The 12,654-nt window shown below is 36.7% G+C and overlaps 1 protein-coding gene across 1 annotated transcript; it reads right to left on the bottom strand.

The window, feature by feature from the left end:
- Positions 1-6,129: 6,129 nt before the first annotated feature.
- LOC142162628 (uncharacterized) lies at positions 6,130-6,980 on the bottom strand. Its single transcript, XM_075218892.1, has 2 exons — positions 6,959-6,980; positions 6,130-6,482 (listed from the first exon to the last, which is right to left on the bottom strand). The coding sequence occupies exons 1-2, from the start codon at positions 6,978-6,980 to the stop codon at positions 6,130-6,132; spliced, it is 375 nt and encodes a 124-aa protein (XP_075074993.1).
- Positions 6,981-12,654: the final 5,674 nt, after the last annotated feature.

The following is a 12,654-nucleotide window of genomic DNA, read 5'->3' as shown; positions in this document are numbered from 1 at the left end:
CAATTCTTCACCTAAAGTTTTCTGCACAGTGTGTTATATATTGTCTAATGGGGGAGAATTCTCACAATGAGTTGTTTTATTCCTGATTTTATAGTAACAGTTGGGGAGCATGATCCCAAAAACATGCCTACAGTGGAAGTTTGAGACACGCATTCATAAGCGAAGTCAAACAACCAGCAACTGCTCTGTTTTCTGCAATTCAATCACTAGAAAGACAAAACCTTCATTATAGGTTCAAGATATTTAGTCCAACACATTCTATGCAACATTTGGAGAAAAATTATGATTTCACCTTTTAGAATCATATTTAGATTAGATTTATCACCTAGAAAGTACAAAGATCATGCACCTAGAATATCTAAAAATTTGCAATGAACTTGACCATCTTGGTAGACTAAAATGTGCTTAATAATTATTTTTCAGAATTTTAAAATTACTTTTTACCGACCCCCCTTAATTTTGAAATTCTCCTTTTCATTTCTGTATCCTTGATCTATATTTAATCTCGAAATCTTCAACCTTGAGAGTTCTTATAAAGAGGTCTAAGCTTGATGACAAAAGCGAGAGGTATGTTTTCATTGGCAATGATCAAAATTCTAAAGATTATAAATTATATAACTCAAAAAATGACAAAGTCAACATAAATAGAGATGTTGAATTTGATGAATATAGTGCTCGGGAATGGAAATCAAAAGAGCAAGATTACTTTTTTAGTCTATTCTTTGACAGTGAAGATGATGAAGAAGCTATGGAGCAGCCTATTACACCACCTCCAATATCTCCATCACAAGTTCAAGAAGTGGGGGAATCAAGTTCGAGCTCAAGTAAAGTGCCTCGGAAGACTAGAAGCTTCCATGACTTGTATGGAACAATGAAAGTGGTAAGAAAAGATTTGTATGATTTAACTCACTTTTGTTTGTTGGTGAATAGTGAGTCTCTAAGTTATGAAGTTGCTGCTATTAGAACATGCGCAACGGAAGCAAGCATACAATTCAGGCATCAAATACATGTAAACTAGACAACGCAATAATAACAAGATTAGAAGCACTAACCTCTTGAAATAGTTGCACAAATCTTCCAAATAGCAAGAATACAGGGCTGCAGTCTTCTGTTATTTGCCTAGTAAAACCTCGGATGATTTTGCATTTGGGTGGGCTAGAACAATACAACTCTAAAAGGTGAGTTATTGGGTGAAATTAATCTTGCTTTAATAGAGTTATTTTTGGCCGAAATTGTGCTCCAAAAACGTGTAGGATTCTCCTTCTACAAGTGGAATCCTACTCCAACTCTATTAGATGACTTTTCTCCCAAGTCACTTTTTACCCAAGTTTTGTCCAGGTTTTTATTAGGTACAGCAGGGACCACAGAAATAATAAGAGGCTACCAATTATAGCATTAATTCGAAATTAGCATGAATTAATTCTTATTATAAATAATTGCAATTTATTCCACTAAAAAACTGCATTTGAACTCCTCAATATGAATTTCGAAAATTCAATAACACTTATTTAACTCCCCCGGTTAAGATCTCAAATATCAGTTAATTAAATTAAATCACTGAAAATTTAATTTAATCAACTAATTAAATCCTTTACAATTTCGCTTAAACTATTTCATTTGACGGATACAAAATACATCGGCCGGGTTTTTACATGAAAACTTATAAGCTTACATAAAGAGGTATCATCAAACTCAAAACCGAGTCATGGATTCTATCAACTAATTATTATTCACAAATGTTATTCGTTATTGTCCAATCTATTAGTCATACGCTAACTCTAAATAGAGTCGTGCCTTTTGATAAATCAAAACAATAAACAAATTACGTTGTTCATAATAATTATATCAAGATTAGGAGTATAAGCTCATTTAATGAATTAGAGAAAATATTTTATATATTCAGTACAAAAACATCTTTTCTCTACTTGGTCCGTTTAATATACACTGAGTATACTAGCACAAGAAATTGGAGTAAAACTACTCCCATAATCAAGATAAATTATACGATAATCTTGTGCTGCAATCATCAAGATATTTTGTCCAACAATATCTTTGATTGTGAACATGGATTATTAATTATGAGAACCAACAATTTAATCTTCTGTGCATGAGCTAAGACTCCATACACTAAATTATCTACTACATAACTAAAAGGACACACATGTAACAAATGATCTATTTAAAATAGTACTTTATTAAATTGAATAAATTAAATAAATAATTGTTCCATAAAGAATAAAATACAATACTATGTCTAAACCGCATGGTTAATAGTATATCCCAATAATCTCCCACTTAGACTCATAACCATGCGTCTACTACTCTAACACCCATTCCTTCCACTTAGACTCATAACCATGCGTCTACTATTCTAACACTCATTCCTTCTACATGCTTGTCAAAAATCTTCTGTGTCAAGCTCTTTGTAAACGGGTCTGCCAAATTGTCCTCTGACGTAATCTTCAATACTCTTACATTACCTCTCTGAGTTATGTCCCGAATTAAGTGATATTTACGCTCAATATGCTTACTCTTTTTATGGCTTCTTGGTTCATTCGAGTTTGCAACTGCACCACTATTGTCACAATAAAGTACAATCGGTGCTTGAACCGAAGGAACCACACTAAGCTCTTTCAGAAAGTTCTTGAGCCAAACAGCATCTTTAGCTACCTCAGATGCAACCACATATTCGGCTTCCATGGTGGAATCAGCAACACATGATTGCTTGATGCTCCTCCAACTTATGGCTCCACCTCCTAAGGTAAAAACATATCCTGAGGTAGATTTTCTAGAACCTCTATCTGACTGGAAATCTGAATCAGTATAGCCAATGGGTGCAAGATCACGTGAGTGATACACCAACATACAATCCCTAGTCCTCTTCAAGTACTTGATTATATGCTTAACAACAGTCCAGTGTTCTCGACCAGGGTTAGACTGAAATCTACTAACCATGCCAACAACAAAGCAGATGTCAGGTCTAGTATATAGCATAGCATACATAAGACTCCCTACAGCAGAAGCATAAGGGACCACCTTCATCTTTTCTATCTCATCAGTCGTTTTTTGGGACTGATCTTTTGACAGAGAGATTCTATGTCTAAAAGGGAGAAACCCTTTCTTGGAATCTTGGATGCTAAACCTGGTGAGAATAGTATCAATATAAAGTGCTTGGGACAAGCATAATATCCTTTGCTTGCGATCTCGCATAAGATTGATCCCAAGGATATGTGCTGCATGTCCCAAGTCTTTCATATCGAAACGTGAGGACAACCATTCCTTTACTGAATTCAACATGCTCACATTATTTCCTATGAGCAAAATATCATCTACATACAAAACCAAAAATGTAACTTTATCTCCATTCCACTTCTTATAGACACAAGACTCATTTTTACATTGATCAAAATTGAAGGTTTTAATCGATGCGTCAAAACAAGTGTTCCATTCCCTAGAAGCTTGTTTCAATCCATAAATGGATTTCTTTAATTTACACAACATGTGATCATTGCCACTTTTTATGAAACCAACTGGTTGTGCCATATAGATGCACTCATCAAGACTTCCATTTAGAAAAGTGGTCTTGACATCCATTTTCCAGATCTCATAGTCGTAATGAGTAGCAATGGATAAGAGAATCCTAATGGATTTAAGCATGGCTATCGGCGAAAAGGTTTCATCATAATCGATCCCTTCTTTTTGAGTAAACCCTTTTGCAACAAGCCTAGCTTTTAAAAGTTTGCACTTTTCCATCCAATCCTCTTTTTTTCTTATAGATCCATCTACAACATATGGGTTTGACTCTAGTAGGTGGTTCTACAAGATCCGAAACTTGATTGGAGTACATGGACTCCATTTCAAATTTCATAGCATCAACCTATTTATCAGCATTTGTATCCTGTAGTGCTTCGTCGTAATTAATAGGTTCTGTATTAGGCTCTTCAGGGATTTTTTCATAAGATTCTCCCAAGAGCGCAAACCGGAGAGGTTTTCTAATAATTCTCCCACTACGACTAGTCACTACAGGTGGAGGCTGATTTTTGTTGAATCACAACATTATTTTCTAGAACTGAAGCCTCAATGTTATCCTCCACACCTTGTGGTGCTGGGATATTATTAACTTCTTCCTGGAGTGCAGGCTGCATAACAATTTCAGGTTGTTCAACAATCTGAGGTTGCTCAATAATCTGAGGTTGCTCAATATTACTCCCACTACTTTGGGGTAGTGAGATGTCAGGCAATTGCACTTGTGCAATCTACTGCCTATTGACATTTCTCCCACTACTTTGGGGTAGTGAGATGTCAGGCAATTGCACTTGTGCAATCTACTGCCTATTGACATTTCTCCCACTACGATAATTCAGTGGTATGTTAATATTGGCTTTCGGGATATGTTCTAGAGATGAGTCTTTAGTTACTCCATTATTTAATTCCTGTAAAACTAGTTTACTTCTAGGAATATGGTTCGTTAGATAGTCCTCTTCTAAAAATCTGTATTTGTCGTAACAATTACCTTCTTTTCTTTGGAACAATAAAACAAAACGCCTTTAGTTTCTTTTGGATATCCAATAAAAATACATACTTCTGTCTTTGATTCCAATTTATCCGCTTTCCCTTTCAGCACATGTGCTGGACAACCCCAAACCCGAATATGACATAAACTTAGCTTGCGCCCAATCCACAATTCTACTGGAGTTGAAGGTACTGACTTTGAAAGAACCAAATTTAGAATGTAGTTTGTTGTTTCTAAAGCATATCTCCAAAAGGAAGAAGGCAAATCAGAATAACTTAACATTGATCTAACAATTTCCATAAGGGTCCTATCTCTTCTTTCTGCCACACCATTTTGTTGTGGTGTTCCTGGGGCAGATAATTGAGATGTAATTCCATTATCTGATAAGTATTTTATGAATTCCGCAGAAAGGTATTCACCACCACGATCAGATCGCAATGTTTTGATATACTTATCATGTCGTTTCTCCGTTTCCATCTTAAATTCTTTGAATTTCTCAAAGCATTCAGACTTACGTCACAATAGATAAATATATCCATATTTTGAGTAATCATCTGTGAATGTCACAAAATACTCAAAACCACATCTTGCTTGTATATTCATAGGGCCACACAAATTAGAGTGAATTAATTCTAGCTTATCACTGGCTCTATTTCATTTTGAAGGGAAATGTCTCTTGGTCATTTTATCTTCTAAACAGGATTCGCATGTTGGTAGTGACTCCACTTTCAATGAACTCAAAGGTTCATCAAAGACCAATCTCGAAATCCTATTTAGATTTATATGACCTAGACGTAAGTGCCACAAATAAGTTTGACTCAATTCAGAAATACGTTTTCTTTTATGTGGTAGATTAATGCTATTTAGTTCTTTTGTTTGTTGTAGCACATGGGGAGATATATCAAGAATAAAAAAGTCATGTACTCTAGCAGTAGTGTAGATAAAACGTTTATTAAACTTAATAACAGCAGAGTTATTAGCAAAATAAATATTATAACCAGCATCCATTATTTTCGAAACCGAAATCAAATTCCTTCTAATAGAAGGTACATAGAGAACAACTTTTAAAACTAAAACTATATCACTACTAAACGAAACTCTAATATCTCCTAAAGTTAAAGCTGGTGCTGGCTCGCCATTGGCTTGAAAAATGCAAACTTCATTCTCACTTAGCCGCTGCATTTCCTGAAACCCCTGCAAAGTAGTGTAGATGTGATTAATGGCTCCCGAATCTACACACCAAAATATGGTAGAAACAGCCGCTAAACAAGTTTTAACGACATTTAAATTTGAATTACCTTGCTTATTCAACTTTGTCAGATAGGCAGGGCATTGTTTCTTGTGATGCCCATGTTGCTTGCAATGATAGCACTTGCCTTTGGGCTTTTTCACACCAGCCGCACCACCAGGTGCCAATACCTTTTGAGCCTTCTTCTTTTTCTTATTGCCTTTCGACTTAGAAACCGAAGCTTTCTCAAATTGAGTGCCACAACTGGAGCTTGTTATTTGATAATAGATTTTGCGGCTTGCAGCTCATTCAACAATTTCGCTAGTGACAAATCCATTTTGTTCATATTATAGTTCAATCGAAATTGTTGAAAACTATCAGGCAGAGTCTACAAGACCATCTCAACTTGAGACTCTTTATCAATCACAGCTCCAAGGACCTCCATATCATTCAAAAGACTCATCATCTTCAGAACATGGTCCCTGACCGATGATCCTTCAGCCATCTTGGTGTTCCAAAGGGCTTTCATGGTTGTTTGCTTAGCTGCACGATTTTGCTCACCGAACATCTCTTTGAGACTTTCGAGCATATCATAAGCAAACCCCATAAACTGATGTTGATGTTGCAAAACATTCGCCATAGAGGCAAGAATGTAACATCGCACCATCTCATCAGCCTTAACCCATTTGACATAGGCCTTAACCTGATCATAAATAGCATTTTCAGGTTTTTCTGGGCACTCTTCAGTGATTACAAATTTGTAACATTCAGCAGTTAGGACAATATCAAGGTTCCTTTTTCAGTCAACATAATTCGGTCCTTCTAACTTGTTTTGGTTCAAAATTGAGGTAAGTGGGTTTAATGAAGACATGGTTAATCTGAGAGATATTCACATTAAATAGATCATTAGTTATGTATTTAGAATAATTAAATTCAAAACATCAAATTACACATATAACCATGCTCATTGAACAGTTAGATTCGTTAGGGAAACTTAACTATTCATGCAAAATATATGAGTGATGTAAGATATTAACCCCATAAATTTAAACATGACCAACTTATATGGAGAGTAAACTGTTAATTTAAGATATGTAAATATCACTTCTATAAACTTTAGTTTCATTGAATCAACATGCAACTTAGTTGGAGAGTTAATACAAGTAATCAAATAACTAGAGGCAAAACTAATGAATTTATCCGATGTAAAATAAGACCTATGTCAACATATAAATTCATTATATTACTGTAAAACAAGATTGGAAACAATGGAAATTGAACACTACCATCACATATTTCTTTTAAAACAAATTTCTTTTATTAAAAAAAATTCCAAAAAATAGAAAAATGGCCAAAACCCCATCTAAACGACCCTGAATGCCCAAAAAATAACGTACATCATTAGTAAAGCTGATGTGTTTTTTAAATTGGGTTGTTTCCAATAAACCTACCAAATTTGAGATCAATCAGAGTTCGACAGAATTTCAGAATTCTAAAATCATGACCTATTTGTAGAAGTTTGTTTTTTGGAGTTTTTAAGGATTTTTTATTATTTTGACTTGTTCAAATCACATAATATACTGATGTATGTTAAAACATGATTTCAGAACTCAAAATAATATTTTATTTTTTATTTTTATTTAATAAAAACGTCTTTGGACAGAATTGTAAAAAAAAGTATATTTTTCACTGTTTAAAAAATGCCACTATTCATAATTCTGTATATTAATCCAATATTACAGAACTAATATCATACAAAACAGTCAAGTTTTTATTAATATAACACTGTGATTATGGACAAAACGCAACTAAAACAGATTAATAAAATTAATTCACTATTTATGCATGTGTGTATTAACCCATAATTACAGAATTAATAGCATTCAAAAATAGTCACGTTTTTTTATTAAAAAAATTGCTATTCATAAAAAACATAATTAAACAGACTATCATTAAATATAATACCACTGTTTATGTATGTGTATATTAATTTATAATTTTAGAATAACAGAATTAAGATACTAATAAATACAATCACGATTTTGACATAGAATAATCATACCAAACATGTATCAATAAACAATATGTTTTATTATGTAAGACGACTTTTGTGATGATCTAAAAGGTCATCACTTGTTTTAAAATAAAATTCTATGTTTTGAGGCCTTGAAAACCTCATTTAGCATCACTTCAATTTACGTGCGCAGTCTGGGTGCGTAGCCGGAAAGCTTATATGTGAGAATCTGTGAAAAATGATAAAATTTGGCTATAAAATGAATAAGTTTGACTTTGGTTAACATTTTGGGCAAACGGACCCGGACCCGTAATTTGGCGGTCTCGAAGGGTCCGTAGGAAAATATGGGACGTGGGCATATGTCCGGAATCGAATTCCGAGATCCCAAGCCCGAGAAATGAATTTTTAAGTAAAATTATTTTATGAAAATATTTAAAGAAATATGAAATGAAATCTGATTAGAAAGCGATGGTATCGGGCCCGTATTTTGGTTCCGGCACCCGGTACAGGTCTTATATATGTTTTAAGTTCTTTCTGTAAAATTTGGTGAAAACACGGATGTCATTTGACGTGTTTCAGACTTAAATTTCTAAATTGGAAATTTGATGAAGTTTGAGGGAAAAAATTCTTGATTTTGAGGTTTGATTCATTGATTTGAGGTTATTAGGCGATTTGATCGCACGGATAAGTTCTTATGATGTTGTTGAGTTAGTGCATGTGTTTAACTAGGAGCCCCGAGGGCTCGGGAATGTTTCGGAGGTGTTTCAGAATGGTTTTTGGCTTTAGAAGTGTTGCAGATTTTCTGCTGTTGTGCTAAGGGATTTTGTTCTTCGCGTTCGTGTGGTCTCACTCGCGAACGTGTAAGGCAAAGATCCCAGGTGCCCAGTTTCTTCTTCGCGAATGCGAGGTTGAGACACGAATGCGAACCTCAGGGGGGAGACCCTTCACGAACGCGTCCTTCCACTCGCGAACGCGTAGGGTTCAGGGGACCAGTTTGTTCTACGCGAACGCGGCCACTGGCCCGCGAATGCAAGGGCTCGAGATACTAAAGCATCGCGAACGCGAGCCCAGTGTTGCGAATGCGAAGGTCTTCAGACCTGACACTCGCGAACGCGTTGAGACTTATCGCGAACGCGAAGAAGGATTTTGCCCAGTTATTTTAAAGTCTCAAAACAGAACCCATTACGGGAGTTCACCAAAAATTTCACAAACTCTTTCTTCTCCAAAGTTCTAGGGCGACTTTTGAAGCATCCTTTCACCATAAACTCTTGGGTTAGTAATCTTTAACTTATTTCCTTCCATTTTCATCAACATCTATTGAATTTCTAGGCCTAAAACATGTAATTAAGGGTAAAAATTAGGGAATTGGGTAGAGTTAGGGCTTTTTAACTAATTGTGATTTAGACCTCGTTTTGGGGTCGAATTCTGGAAATAATTATATATCCGGGCTCGTGGATGAATGGGTTATAGGATTTTGGTTCGAACCTAGTGTTTTGACCAAGCGGGCCCGGGATCGATTTTTGGATTTTTGGGAAGAATGATTGGAAAGCTATAATTAGGTATTGGAATTGGATTGTTTAGCATTTATTGATATTATTAAGTCGATTATGTATAGATTCGATTGTCTTGGAGCCAAATTCGAAAGGAAAGGCGGTGTTTGAGGCTTGAGTTGGCCGTGGAAGTTCGAGGTAAGTGTTTGGTCTAACCTTAGATTGAGGGATTAGGAGTTGTGTCCTATTTGTTATTTGCTTCTTGTCGAGTACGATGTATAGGCATGGTGATGAATATCTATACATTGGTGTCAAGCATGACCGTGGGTCTTATATTGTGATTTTCATGATTTCGTTGTATTATTCATGCCTTGGTGAAGATTTCGTATTGTTGTATAAAGTTTATGGAAAGAATTGTGACCTATGAACATTGAGGAGCGTTGGCACAAGTTGTATAGCGAAATTGTGAAAGTATAAGTGACAATTGAACTTTTAGAGCATTGGCTCGAGTTGTGAAATGAGTTGTGAAAGTATATGTGATAATCGAACCTCTAGAGCATTGGCTCGAGTTGTGAAGTGAATTGTGAAATAAAATTGAGAAAGAGAAGATATCATTATGTTGTCACCCTTGTCGGGGCTATTGTTGATTTATTTGTTGTTCCCTTACCGGGATTTAATTGTTTAATTGTTGTTCCCTTGCCGGGATTTAATTGTTTAATTGTCGTTCCCTTGCCGGGATTTAATTGTTTAATTGTTGTTCCCTTGCCGGGATTTAATTGTTTAATTGTTGTTCCCTTGCCGGGATTTAATTGGTGACTTGTTGTTCCCTTGTCGGGATTCTTATTGCAAATTTTCTTTATTTCCTTACCCTATTGTTTGTGATTATTATTTGGGTGAGGAAGAGAGTTAAAGCACGAAGGATGATGTCGTGCATTGTTTGTTATTGTGAGGAAAGAGAGTAAAGCACGAAGGGTGATGCCGTGCCGCACGATGTACCATGTCATGCCGAATTTATTGATTATATGGTGAGGAAAGAGAGTAAAAGCATGAAGGTTGATGTCATGCACATTCTTATTATATGATTGCTTTGGTGAGGACGAGAGTAAAAGCACGAAGGGTGATATCGTGCATTTGTTGATTTCTGATTCTTTGTTAATATCCGAGTTATGTTGTTTCTTTCATTACTTGTTGTTATTTGATTTACTTCGAGGTTATAGATTCCCTTACCCTATTTGCCTTGTGACTGTTGTTTGGGTGAGGAAGAGCGTAAAGCATGAAGGGTAATGCCGTGTATTGTTTTGGTGAGAGAGAGTAAAAGCATGAAGGGTGATGTCGTGCACTTGTTTTTGATTTCCTAATTTTTATTGATAACTGTGTTACGGTTTCGCTACACTAAATTGTTGATTTCCTGTTGATACTTGTTGTACCCCGCAACATGATTTCCCCTTCCTATTTCCAATTGAACTGTGGAGATCCTCATATTTAGTTGTTGCTCTTCTGTTACTACTCGATATTTTCCCGCAACATGTTTTCCCCCTCCCATACTTGAATGTTTCTTTCTGTACTTCTTTTCTGTTGTATTTAGTTAAATTGCACAGGTCTATGTAGTAGTCTGGTCCTAGCCTCGTTACTACTTCGCCGAGGTTAGGCTAGGGACTTACCAGCACATGGGGTCGATTGTGCTGATACTACACTCTGCAGTATGTGCAGATCTCGAAGTAGCTTTTGGATAGTAGTTGGAGGGCTTCTTTCAGTCCACTGGGAGACCCAAGGTAGACCTGCACGCGTTCGCGGGCCCTGGCATCTCCCTCTATCTCTAATCCCTGTTTCATTTTCTTTCGTTCAGAAATAGTTTATTTTATTTTTTTCAGGCCTTGTTTGTAGTGACTCTTAGACAGTCTGTGACACTGTGACACCAGGTTTTGGATATTGAGGTTTTGAAAGTTGTAAGAGACGTAATCTTGAGTTATATAATTGTTGACTTTCGCTTATTTATTTAAAATTCCGCTTTTATTATATATCGACTTGTGTTTGTTAAAAGAAGCAAAAATGAAAGTGCAGCAAATAGCTAAGGTTTGGCTTGCCTAGCTCCCATTAGTAGGCGCCATCACGACTCCCGAGGGTGGGAAATTCGGGTCGTGACAAGTTGGTATCAAAGCTCTAGGTTACATGGGTCTCACAGTTCACAGACAAGCTTAGTAGAGTCTGAGGGGTCGGTACGGAGACGTCTGTATTTATCCCCCAGAGGCTACAGAGTTAGGAAAAACTTCCCATTTTATTCTTTTTTGTCGTGCGGTTTGGTTTCTCAATGCTAATTGAATTTCTGCTCTTTCCCTTTCGCGAATGGTGAGGTCATGTATCGCTTCTTCAGCCGAACAGCAACACATACTAGTGATAGATCAGCTACATCTTCGGAGGCTTTGTGGAGGTTGGATAAGTTTCACCAAGCTCTTCACTACTACATTTAGCAATGCATCTACTGAGGATCTCCAAGATTATCTAGACAGCTATCATGAGGTTCTCAGGAACATGGGGACCGTGGAGACCAATAGGGTCGATTTTGCTACTCTTCGCTTGTCTGGATCCGCCAGGACCTGTTGGAGAGATTATTGATTGGCTATACCAATTAGGTCATTATCTTTGACTTGAGAACAATTGACGCAGCTATTTCTGGAGAAGTTTCTCCCCCTCACTCAGAGAGAGGTCTATTAGAGGCAGTTTGAGAATCTCCAGCAGTGTTCTATGGCTATTACTAGTACGAGATCATATTCATCGACTTGGCTCGTCATGCTCTTATCATACTTCCCAATGTGAGAAAGAGTGAGGAGGTTCATTGAGGGACTCGTCCAGCCCGCTCAGTTAGCTAGAGGTGGAGGTAGAGGTATTAGAGGTGGAGGTAGAGATGCTAGAGGTGGAGGTAAGGGTATTAGAGGTGGAGGTGCAGGTACTGTTCTGGTTTGTGGTAGAGAAGCTTCGATTTTATTTTGCGTTGTATCTGGTCATGCCTAGTGATTCTTTGTGTGCCCCTGTTTATGTATCTATGCCGGTGGGTAATTCTATTATAGTGGATCGCGTCCATTGTTCATGTATAGTGGTTATTGGAGGTCTTGAGACTCGTGTAGATTTGCTTCTTCTGGACATGGATGATTTCGATATTATATTGGGGATGGACTGGTTATCACCTTACCATGCTATCTTGGACTGTCATGCCAATACTGTGACCTTAGCTTTACCGGGTTTGCCTCGTTTAGAGTGGAGAGGGACTCTTGGTAATTCTACCCTCAATGTTATCTCGTATGTGAAGGCTCGACGTATGTTCGAGAAGTGGTGTTTGGCCTATGTGGCATATGTTCGTGATTCTGCTGCTGAGGTCCCTTCTATTGATTCTATGCTCGTTGTCCGTGAGTTT

Source organism: Nicotiana tabacum, chromosome 1, assembly GCF_000715075.1.
Source record: "Nicotiana tabacum cultivar K326 chromosome 1, ASM71507v2, whole genome shotgun sequence".
Taxonomy (NCBI): domain Eukaryota; kingdom Viridiplantae; phylum Streptophyta; class Magnoliopsida; order Solanales; family Solanaceae; genus Nicotiana; species Nicotiana tabacum.
This window is presented reverse-complemented; position numbering and strand designations above follow the sequence as displayed.

Bases quoted from the DNA above. Each gene is read 5' to 3' on its own strand.
- LOC142162628 (XM_075218892.1), bottom strand. From the start codon at position 6,980: ATGAATTTATATGTTGACATAG. The intron at 6,483-6,958 runs GTCTTATTTTAC...TAATCACTGAAG, and splicing joins GAATTTATATGTTGACATAG to AGTGCCCAGAAAAACCTGAA.